Genomic DNA, 12,301 nt, shown 5'->3' with positions numbered 1-12,301 from the left:
TTGTTTTGTTAATGCGCGTGCATTTATTTGTTGTTGGTCATGGCTTCAGTGAGTGAAGCTGCTTTATCTGGCAATGCTTTTCACACAAAATGTTGTATTGAACAGAAAAATATGTCATGGTTTCTGTGAGTGAAGCTGCTTAAACCAGCAATGCTTTTCACACAAAATCTTATATTGAACAGAAAAGATATTGGTTTTTCGGGTCTGCTACTATTCGGTGAGTCCGATTCGGTGAGTCCGATTCAGTGAGTTCCTAACCTGTAACCCTTAACCCTAACCCCAAACCCCTAACCCTAAAACGGCAATGATAATTAGGCTACGGTACCCGATAATTTAAAAAAAAAATTGAAAAAATTCCCCGTTAAGGGATCGGACTCACCGAATCAGACTCACCGAATCGGACTCACCGAATCGGACTCACCGAAACGGGCCATTCCGTGGTTTTTCAGTGGGCGTGTTCGGCATTTATTTGTTGTTAGTCCAGGTTTGCGTTGGCAAAAGCTTTATCAGTAAATTATTCAAGTTTCCGAACATGACTGAGTTCACTTTTAGTTATACTAAGTCAAATAATAACTACACTATACATCAGTAAAAAATATGCCGTAGCCTATATTCAAGCGGGTGGTAGGCTTGAGTGAAGAGTAACTTAGTTTTCCATCAAAACCCTGACTAGGTTTTGCCAAAGCTGAGCTGCTACAATCTGCAGACTGTAATCTGCAGACTTACTGACAGCAGACAGACTGTAATCTGTAGACTTACTGGTTTACTAGGAATAGCACCTAAATGAAAGGGCGCCACAGTGCTGCGCACCTAAATATCCAGACGCCACAGTGTGCGCGCCTATTTGACCAGCGCCTAACTGTCTGCGCATAATAGACGTGGACCCCGAGATAACTTCTTAAAATTTACCACTGCAGAAGGCAAGATAGCTGCAGGCATCTGAGCTGGAATTGATTCTCTTTGAAAAACTTTATAACCTATGCAATCGCACGCGTTCGGGACAAGAAAAACTGTTACTTTTAAAACGCAAAGAAACTTTTAACTTAAAAACGTCTTTTTCTACCTTTGGGGTAAAACGAAGTAAACTCAAAAACGCCATGTTTTTAGCAACAAAATATGTGAAACAACTCCTAACAACTAACGAGTATTTTCTATGTAAGTTAAGTGTAGTGAGTCTACAATATGAAATTAAGGATGTCTAGTATAGCATGGGAGAACTAGAAATTTTTCTTCGAAGAACTAGCATTTCTTTTAACGCCGCAATAACTCGGCCAGAAAATAAATAAAACAAAGGCCAAGTCACAACACGAACTTCAATAAACGTTAAACGCGTTAAATGAAATTTTACTATCCGCTAGACGACCACGTGTTAAAAGGGAGATTTGAAAACGAAAATTCGAACCAAATCAAATTCTAAGCCAATGATGTTTATTCCGTTTGTTTTATGACGTAGATTGTGAAATGGTAATAATCGAAATAATAAGTAGACGCCGATCGAGTACCTCAGACATGTCATGAAGCTGTCGCTTGAAGTCGATGATTCTCTTTTCAGCGTCTACTAGCCCATCTAAGCGAAGTCGAGTTGACTCCAATTGTTCTTCCAACAACTCCTTTGTTTCGTGCAAAACTCTGAAAAACCGATAAATAACCTTCTGGCAACATCGCGCGACGTTAAATTGCCGTAAAATGTTGAACAATTTTCTGCCAAAAAAGTGAATACTTAAAGCGAACCGAGCCAAATAAATGAATTCAGAGATTCGGCCTCGTTTTACAAATTAACATGTTTTCTCGGACATGAAGCTCAGCGTTGTTGCGGAACAAAACAGTGTCAATCATCACGGAGCAAAAAAATTGCAGAGCAATCTTGTGATTTGCGACACTGTTTCGGAGAAGATTAATAGGTGCGTAGCGCATTCGTTGAAGCAAACTACCCAGATAGCAAATCAGTCGCTTTTTACATTGATTCAACGTCTGCAGACGTTGAATCAATGTAAAAAGCGACTGATTTGCTATTTGGGTTCCAGTAAACGTAAAGTTAGATTCCCTCTAGGAAGAGTTAAATTTTTTACCCTGCAAAGTGATCGGCAGTCGGTGGGAAAGCCTGGCTGACTCGGTGTGTGTCATGGCTATATGGAGAAAAGGAGTTGAACTTTGCAAGAATTAAGTACAGATATTTAAAAGACTTTGTTGGAAGGCCAATGCAGTCCCAAACCATACAAAAAAAAAATCAATTTAAATAAGATCCAATATGTTACAATATTAAAAAAGAATTTCATTTTCATCTATGTTCTTTTCTGGCCAAGAAAATTTTTATAGTTTTCCTGCATGCAGGCCAGGGTCATTCTTGAAAGTCGAAAAATTTAGTGAAAAACGAGAGCCCATGATTACTAATAAGCATGTCTAAGAGTCTCACCAACACAAAGCCATATGCCTTCGGTGCTCCTCGAACTGAGGTTCTTTTGCGAGTCGATACGATACCACCCTAACGCACAGCTGACAATGTTACAAATAGTTTCCGGTGCAGCAAAAGTATTCATTTACTAACATTTCCCCACCAAAATAAGGAAGCAATTCCTACTTGTTGTCATCGCGAACTTCCTCAATTCTCTGCTTATAAAACTCGACGTCTTTGAGCTTTTCCTTCAGCATGTCGAGTTCAAACTCAAGCCTGCCAGCTCTTCCGGCCTTCTCCTTCAGAATGTCATTTTCATCTCTCATGGCCCGAGCAGACCGAGCGTCGGTCAGCAACTCGGCATTCTGCAATCACGAATTGCAAGTGTGAGTCTTCATGTGATACGTTGACAATAGAAACAAAACAACAAAGCGACATTTAGCATGATATGCTAAAAACAAAATTGCGAACGTTTTCGGCTATATATCTAGCTCTTTTCAAACATTGAAAAAACTTACTCACATTTCTCAAACAAAAAATATCAAGCTAAAGTGCCAGACAATAGATGACGCAAAATAGGATAAAACATTATAAAAACTTACTTGTATTGCTCAAATAACAGCGACATTGGGCCAGATTCGGCGCTGAACAATACGTTTAGTAAACGTAGACGGACATAACATATGAATTATGAAAACAAACGATAATCCACTATTAAGTTCAACTAGAACTGGTTGTAATCTTGTGTTTTTTCTAGTTTGTTTTCCTTTCGCGTAAAGCTGAATCAATCGACAGTGCAGCAAACAGGCAGTGTTTCTCACATTTAACTTTCGAAAGAATTGAAACTGAAGCACGTACCAATTGGTATGTTTTTTTATATTAATTTTGTGATCCATCTACAACTGATGCTGTTCAGTCGCTTTTTCTGTTTCTTCTACTTTCCGTGTACAGGGCGACAAATTGAAAGCAAACTCTTCATCGGGCCAACTTGACGTCACAGCGTTTCACGTTAGTCACGTGAACAAGGTGAAAGGTCATGCACAGTGTCCAACGTAACTACGTCATGACATTTCATAAAATAACTTCTATCGATCACTATGAGGAGACAGTGGAATGTAACGCAAATACAAAAATCTTATGTGTTTGATATCGAGGTCTACAGCTACGCCTTCAAGAAACTTTTTACGTTTTTTACACGTTTTTGTCGACAGGTGACTTTTTGCAGGTAGCAAATTTCTCTATTGTTAGAGCGTGTGATGGCATTGCAACAATTAAGAGCAAGTTTACTTCTTAAGCTGCAGGCAAAGCAGCTCAATACAACGACTAGCATCGCGTAATGTCAATTACCTCTTTGCGGACATCACGAAGCAGGACTTGTGTATCATCGCATTCTTGCTTCAAATCCGCATTGATTTCCACTTTTTCGTCCCTGCAATACAAAGTAGTTTAAAAAAATAAGTACGCACTGCACAGTGCACATTCAATTTGAAAATCGTCTCTCGCAATTACCGCCAGCTCCAGCTTGCAAAAACCAACTCTTTAGTATTGACGACGTTGAAACGATGCAAAAAGGGCACATTTTGCAAGTTGGGGATTTGGAGAATACGTGCTATCTGGGTTGCCAGCACAGCAAGAAACAGTAAGGTATTGCACGACCTTTGTAAGATTACACATAAACACAATCACACTAGTTACTTGGGTAATTAAAGGAACTAATGAGACAAAGTTACACTGGAAGTGAGATAGCTTGTGAGAGGCTGCAATGATATTCTAGCTTAAATAGTGTTACGACATATTTTGTACATTTATGTAACGTATTGTGTTAACTGTGTGTTTTGTAACTGTTACATTATATTGACTTAAAATTTTGAGCTATTGTTTCTGTTTAAATTTTCAAAAGGATGGTAACTGACTGCTATAACGTATGGTCGATTGGTCGTTTTGATGTTTCCTTACCAGACACGCTTTACTCAGTTGATACTTTAAAGTCAATCGAGCAGTGGAGCTGCTCTCTGTCTTTGAGAAACAAATGTGAATGAATGCATCAAACACAAGATTTATTCAAAAATTGAAGACAAAGTTATCCCATGACGGTATCAATATCATCAGCATTGGAAAATACCACCAGCTGCAAACACATTCAGAAACACGTTGGGTAAAAGCTTATCCTCATGAAAAGCTATTTTAGCATTGCCGATGACTACATTCCGGAGAGCAGAAAGTTTGTGGAGCGAAAATGCTGGACTTGCAGGGATTTTTTCCGCTGTCATTTTAATGTGCCACGCTCAGTGTTGTTCCACTATTCTTGGATGGTGCTGTGTGAGCATTCAACAATGAAACAAAAGTTTCTCTTTATATAAAGTGGTAGGTGTGTGGATGAGGTAGGTGTGTGGTACAAGTAGCACCTTTGAACCCTGGGCAGTCGCCATGGATTGTTACACCATGGGTCTCTGGGAACACTTGTCTTGATCACACACCAAACTAACAAGTGGGTCCACGTCCCACCTCATGGGCAACAACCTCGACTGGTTGGCTAAAACTTGTTAGAAATCTTGCTGCCTTGCAGGAAATACTTTTTTAAGTAAAGGCTAGGCCCACCGCCAATAACTGTGGTTAGCGTCAGGAAGGGCATCCGGCTGGAAAATCTATGCTCCAAAATATTATTTAAATGCAGCAACAGACTTCTGTTATCTGGGTGATCGGATAAATGGAAGTGGTGGATGTGAAGCAGCGGTGACAACAAGGGCAAGATTGGGCTGGGCAAAGTTCAGGGAATGTGGGGAAATGTTGCATGGCAGAAAATTTTCACTAAGGATGAAAGGAAAAGTATATCGGAGCTGTGTGCGGCCTGCAATGCTATATGGTAGCGAGACATGGGTATTGAGAGAGAGTGAACTGGCAATCCTGAGAAGAACGGAAAGGTCAATGGTGAGAGCAATGTGTGGGGTGAAAACGAGAAGGGAAAAAAGGACTGAAGAATTGTTGGATATGCTAGAGATGAGAGAGACCATAGACCAACTGGCAAGGGCAAATGGAGTAAGATGGTATGGACATGTGATAAGGAGGGAGGAAGGAAGTTTTCTTAGAAAGGCACTAGATCTAAAGGTGGATGGGAAGAGGAAACGCGGTCGTCCAAGAAGAACGTGGAAACAACAAGTGAAGGATGAGTTTAAAAAAGTCGGACTGAAGGAGGAAGGTGCAAGGGACAGGGTGAAATGGAGAAAAGGGATTAAGACAATTGCTGCGCGGAAACAATCGGCCACCCCCACTAGTGGGGAACAAACCGACGATGGATTATGATGATGATAAAACTCATATACGTACAACTCCTGTTTAGTTTTTCTCAGTTTGGCCTTCAAGTCGTTCAGTTCCACCATCAGATGCTGCCTGCTGGCAGGTGAGTTGAAGCTTTCCCGTCTGGTCAGGTTGGACTTGTTGCCCAGTTGCGAGCGGAGGTAGTCTCTCTCCAAAGTAACGTCAGTGATCAGCTGTGAGGTGACGACCATATTTGGTTATCAAAATGTCTTACAAAGATCAATCGACGTTTAGAAACGTTGCAGTAAGAAAATATTTTTTAAAAACTAAGTATAATAATACTCATTTAAACTTTTAATTGGCTTCAGGTGTCAGACAACTTTTTGGGATAATTGTCTTTGCAAACACCTTTGTAAAGGCTGTTAAAGTTGAAACAAATAGCGCAATAAAAACGTATTCGACGTTCAACAACACAAATTGGTCAGATCGTGTCTTAAAGTGAATAAATTTAACAAAAAAAAAATACAAACACACAAAATCATCAAACTCTCCAGTCTTCACCCACCTGTTTGAGTTAGCCATTTTTTACATTGATTTAACATCAACCAATGTCAAATCAATGTAAAAAAGGTTGGTTTCATACAGTCATGGGAAACAATATATACGGTAACAATGATCTGTGCCCTGTACTTGTTTCTTCAACAAAGGCAATATCGGTCGTACACAGCCACACATTACAATATGGACTAATTTCTCGAAATAAAGAGTTAATTTTTCAATGGCTAACCTTGGAATAGTTATCTCTGTCTGTCACCAATCTCTGTATATGATAGGACATCTTTCGGGTGAGGTCTTCAAGGTCTTCGTTGGGAATTTCGACCAATTCCTCCCATTGCATATTCAAAACATTATCAGTGTTTTCAGTTATCTGCATGTCCAATAAAACGTGACACATTAGACAGGGCAAAAACGCAAATTAGTGTTTTTTTATTTACATAAGAAAAAAAAAGAATAACCGTAATAAAGAGAGATAGTAAAGCCAAACTAATCGAAACTTTTAAATCAAAAAAAGTTTAAAAACGGGAGTTTAGCTTACATATTTAATGTGGTTCATCATTGTTTCCATCCCATCATATGTGAGCTGTCTCATCTTGGTTACAAAATGCTCACGATCATCGCACTGAAAGATAAAAACGATGCTTGATTGACAGCTATGTTCACCAATCACCAGACGTTTAAGCAAGGCGGTTGGCAAGACTTGTGCAAACCAAACAAATCCTTTAATACCGAATACTTTTACAAGTCTGAACGTTATGAAATACTGAAGTACGGTGAAGCAGCTAAGGTTACATTTGGTGAGTGATTGTATAAAATACAGGCGCAAATGTTCCTACATAAGCAGAAACCATCTCTTACGATTCCGAAATACTAGATTGTGGTTAAATAACAGCAGGCGGTATTGCACTGAAATAAACCCATGGGTCACTTTAATGAATGGAGAAACTGAAGTGTTTTCAAAGTTAAGGTATCAAAACAAGATCAACTATCATCATAGCTGCAAGAGGATATGCGACAATGACATCTCTGCATAATTAGAAACTTTACTCGTCGCTGTACCTGAACTGCACAACCAAGGACAAGCAGCAGAAGCTTTTTCATTTCGCGAAGTCCTTCAGGTGTGCTAATATTTTTGACCATTACCATGACATCTGGCAGTGACATCACAATGACTTGCTTTCCAATTTCCTGCGCAATGAAGTGATTTATTTTGTAGCGCAAACAAGGTTCCAGAAAACATTAGATTGACACACACACGCTAAAATACTTGTTTAACAACAAGCGTTTTAAAGAAAGAAAATAGAGAAAATAAATACTACGGTTGCAGTGCAGAGTGTAATACGGATTGACATCAGAGAAATCATATTCTAACCAAATACCTTTGTGATATTTGAAACACAGTACCAAACAAGGCGATAAACACATTGGAAAAAAATCTGAATGAATGTTCTGAAGCAATCCAAGTATAGCAAATAGCAAAAATACACAATCGCATAGTTGGTAGTATCACAAAGCAAGATAAAAGCCAACTAGAAAACTCAAAAGAGTAACGTTAGCTTGACAGTAATGGATGCTAAAGCAACCGACTTTCTTAAGGGGACACTTGAAAGAGACAAAGCAAAAGTAAGACATTCTAACAAACAAAAGATAAGGCACAGTATCTTAAATAACCCACCCGATTTAACAAGACTATTACACAATAAATAATGTTTGATATATAATACTTTGGTTTCAATGGTTCTTACCAAACAAGTGGTTGAATACCTAAACAAAAGCCTTTAAAACTTAAGAAACTGCGTTAGCTTGTACGCTACTACCACACGCTCTTGGCATAGCACCAAACAATGACACCAGACAGTGACGGTTGTGATATGTATACGTTGGGTATGATCTCTAAACATGACTGTGGTTGGTTAAATCGTGTTTGTCAAATGAGGGTTTGGTTGTCTGGGACTGTTTTGTACCGTAAGTGTTTTTACACTGGTCCTGCAATGGTGTGCTGCTACACTTTACAGAATAAATTGCCACAAACAGTAGCAGATCTTTTATAATGAAGGCACCTGATAAAAGTATACAACACCTAACATCTGTTTGGTGAAATCAGTTCTTGTCCTTGTACAGCATCGTCAATGCTTTGTGAGAACAACGTTCTTAATATAAAGGGCACCTAGGCTGCCTTAAAAGAATTAAGTTTAACATGTATAGCCTTAAAAAAAACTTAACCATTTTATATGATTTGTTTTAGTTACAGAGCCGAATGTTTGTGCGATGCCCTCAGAAATTTCAAACACTGCACCAGGGTGTCATGACGCATAATTTGAGAATCCTTGTTACACAAATAAAACATAAATATTTAAATGTCGAAATTTATCAATCATGCTACAAATTCGGAAACTTTCACAGACCCCCTAAAAACGCTTCACAGACCACTTAGGGGTTCAAGGACCCCCGGTTGAGAACCACTGATAGTAAAGTAAATAAACAAGGAATCACAACTATGGGATAACCATTAACCATGAAAACAATTCATAAAAAACGATTTCATATCAAGTTGATGCATACCTCATAATAAGCTTTGATATGTTCAATTAACAACATTAAATTTTGGACATTGAGGTTGACATCATTTCGAGCATTTTTGTGGGCTTTCTTGTTGGTTGGCCGTGGGTCACTGTGAAAAAGATAACACTCAATAGTGATTTTACAAATAACTCTGATCTCACTGCTGAAAACGTCTAAGAAAAACTTCAAAAACAAAACTTGGAACACAAAAAACTAAACAAAGATATACTTTTCTCAGCAACAAAAAGTTTGTTGGCTGATCTAAGTATGTTGGAATGTGAAATGTTGGGAGTAACCAGTAATTAAAATGATTATTTAGGAAAAGCAATGCAACAAAGTCAGTTTTGGCGAGTAGCACAGAACCGTTTGTTAAATAAAGCTTAACAATATAATTGAAAAAATCATTATCATAACAGAAAGAAGAATCAACAGCTTTGCTTCTCACATCTGAAGCATGATTTCATTCAGTGCTACTCCATCCAGGAGATCTTCTATTTCCAACGAGTCTTGATTTAGTAAAAGCTGAATCTAAACAGAAAGATAGTGTTGCAAAGAGTTGTACCAGACATAAAAGTAAATTATTATAATACGGTATGTATTGTGATCAATGATTGATACTGTAATCTTTCTATGATGGCATAATAAGAACACTATGTTAAAGAATCGATACAAAATGAACAACACTAACAAAAACAGGGTCTGCTACTATTTGGTGAGTCCGATTCGGTTAGGGTTGCAAAATTCCCGGGAATTTTCAGAGCCGAAACTTTCCATGGAAATTTTGGGACTTAACGGGAATTTTGGGAAACTTTCAAAACAATCTTAATTTGATGTTGAAACAGGAAAATAATGGCCTTATACTGTTTAGAATAATAGTACTATGTATAACTAAAATACTTAAGAACATACAAACAAATGGTTTAGTTTAATAACTCCAAAAATGATTCATCACCAATCTGTTTTTTTTGCAAAGAAAAACAATACTGAGTCAGTTACAAAGTCGTTGTTCTAGTTGCTGCCGGTTAGCATCTCCTCCGGCACGGCTTCTTCAGATGATGTACTAATGACTGTTCTGGCAGCGTCATCGACTTCAGAGTCAACTTCAACTTGAGTTGACTTGTCTTCACAGGGCTCAAACAATGCCAAGTTTGACCTGACTGATACTAGTTTTTCCGCCCTTTCATTTGCGAGCCTATTGCGGACCTTGGTGTGAGTGTACCCAAATATGATCACTATTTTTTTTAAATATTGAAAAAGTATGCATAAGCCTCATTCTTAATTAACACCAATTTAATGTGTATAATAATTAAAGAAAATAAGAAATGCTTAAGATAGGTTTTTGAATGAATGTTCTTTTTCTAATTGATGAAATATTTAACAAATGTTTTAAACATAATAAATGCCAAATGAAAATTCCCAATATTCCCGGGTCCTTCAAAATTCCCGCAAAGTTTCCAAAATTCCCGGAAACTTTCCACCCCTAGATTCGGTTAGTCCGATTCGGTGAGTTCCTAACCTCTAACCCCTAACCTTAAAACAGCAATGATAATTAGGCTACGGTACCCGATAATTTAAAAAAAAAAATTGAAAAAATCACCGAATAGGGATCGGACTCACCGAAACGGGCCATTTCCAACAAAAACAATTCATTAAAAAATTATGTTAGCGGTATTGATTTCATTTCATGTGAGAAAAAATATCTGGACCAGTAAAAACTAAGTACGGTATACATTTCATAACCTAACATAGGCTAGAGGTTGCAGAGATGCAATGGTGAACCCACAGAAGACAGTGCCATTACATTCCAGAAATATTTAAAAACAGAAAAAGAATATGGATAAAACAGGTGAAGAATGAGGCACACAAAGTCGGACTGGACTGAAGGAAGAAGATGCGATGGACAAAATGAGATGGAGAATAGGAATAAACCAGGGCTGTAGAGTCAGAGGAATTTTGGCGTGTTTGAAGTTGGCTAGTTATAAACTGAAGAGTCAAAGCCATAGATTTTTCGCCTGACCCCACCACAACCTTGGAATAAATACAATCACTGCAAGGAAAAAATCGACCACCCCACAAGTGGGGAATAATACCGAGTTTGGATGATGATTGTTATCTTACAACTGTGTATATTTAGAAACAAACATATGAGAGCCAAAGCCTAAAACAAGTATGTCATTGGATTGCAGACAGCTGCTAAACATTTTTAAATTCTATTTCAAACACTTATATTCAATAGGTTACTCAACACTCACCCATTGCACAAGAGGAGTTTTCATAAACTCCACAACAAGATTAGTGGAGTTTTCGTCTGAACTGTTCATGGTTTTCAACTTTTAATGCTTACAAAAGCTTAGCCACAAAAATTAAGTTCAAACAGTGTTGTGGCATGAACACCAATCATACCAACCTACATGAAAACCTGGATGAAACACCAAAATTCATATCTGCATCAATAAAGTTACAATCAAAAATAGAATTTGTTGCAGAAGAAATGGGGTCTGGAGGTGCTTTAGAGCAAAACACTTCACGATAATTGCTTATGCTCATATAATTAACTGACTGCATTTTAAGTATATATAGGTTTATGGAACAAGCGACTGTAGCAAGGATGCAATGTGAGCAGATCATCCACAATGTAAAAACGCGATGTTGGGAGTATTCCAATACTACATGATGCTTTTTTTTCTACAACTTTCAACCATATATATGCCATCGAACATGCCATTGGTCGACAACCTATAATAATGCAACACAAAAGTGCAATATATACATACAATAAATATTTCAACAACCTTTTATAAAATGTTTCAAAGTTTAATTTTTTCATCATATCATCACCCACTTTTTGAAAACTAAGACATTTCAATCAATCAATCATTTTATTTTTCGTCATAACGCGTCCGGGACGAAAAAGATACTAACTACAAAAATCGATACAAACCTACCAGCATGTTAACGAACGGGAAAAGGTGGCAAAACCTTGAAAGGTTTAAAACGTGGCTGAATGAAAAATTATGTAGTAGGCTATATATCAGTAATTAGCACGGCCACAAAACCCAAAAAACAAATAGCAAAAAATAAAACAAAAACAGAGAGAAGCACACATATGTAGTAATGAATGACAGCCTAATGGGTTGTTCCATTATATTTAAACAAACCCCAAACACCCTATGTTTGAAAATCTTGTTTTTGTTGGTTGATTTGGTAAGGGTTTGACATACTGATGCTAACAAAAAAAAAATTGAATTCGGACAACCGGTTAGTGAGATAGTGAAACTCATCACTAGATGGCAGACGTGAGCCCTCAAAATTTATTTCTTAATTTTGGGAGCTATACTCCACCTAGAAATTTGATGTTGGTGTCAAATCATATGTTTTAAGGGTCAAGGAATCTGAATTTGAGGTTCAATTGATGATAAATCCACAAAAAAACAATGTTTTTAAAGAGTTAAAGGAGATAAATGGGCCCCCAAAATGGGGATGAAGGACAGTATGAAATTTTTGAATAAAGACATTTTTGGATAACTAAGGTTG

The 12,301-nt window shown here is 37.6% G+C and overlaps 1 protein-coding gene across 3 annotated transcripts in view; it reads right to left on the bottom strand.

The window, feature by feature from the left end:
• The window catches only part of LOC145784211 (girdin-like), a 34,134-nt gene extending 22,979 nt beyond the window's left edge, over window positions 1–11,155 (bottom strand). For all 3 annotated transcript variants that reach the window (XM_082595989.1, XM_082595991.1, XM_082595990.1), the window contains exons 1-10: window positions 11,020–11,155; window positions 9,213–9,295; window positions 8,768–8,876; window positions 7,265–7,393; window positions 6,744–6,827; window positions 6,435–6,575; window positions 5,717–5,880; window positions 3,740–3,821; window positions 2,579–2,757; window positions 1,503–1,629 (exon numbers count right to left, since the gene is read on the bottom strand). In XM_082595989.1, coding sequence (XP_082452115.1) covers window positions 1,503–1,629; window positions 2,579–2,757; window positions 3,740–3,821; window positions 5,717–5,880; window positions 6,435–6,575; window positions 6,744–6,827; window positions 7,265–7,393; window positions 8,768–8,876; window positions 9,213–9,295; window positions 11,020–11,088 — 1,167 coding nt within the window. In that variant the 5' untranslated portion in view covers window positions 11,089–11,155. The remainder of the gene's footprint in view (window positions 1–1,502; window positions 1,630–2,578; window positions 2,758–3,739; window positions 3,822–5,716; window positions 5,881–6,434; window positions 6,576–6,743; window positions 6,828–7,264; window positions 7,394–8,767; window positions 8,877–9,212; window positions 9,296–11,019) is intronic.
• Window positions 11,156–12,301: the final 1,146 nt, after the last annotated feature.

The sequence above is a fragment of the Aplidium turbinatum genome, chromosome 15, assembly GCF_918807975.1.
Source record: "Aplidium turbinatum chromosome 15, kaAplTurb1.1, whole genome shotgun sequence".
NCBI classification, from domain to species: domain Eukaryota; kingdom Metazoa; phylum Chordata; class Ascidiacea; order Aplousobranchia; family Polyclinidae; genus Aplidium; species Aplidium turbinatum.
Note: the sequence above shows the minus strand (reverse complement) of the source record. Positions and strands in the feature narration are given on the sequence as shown.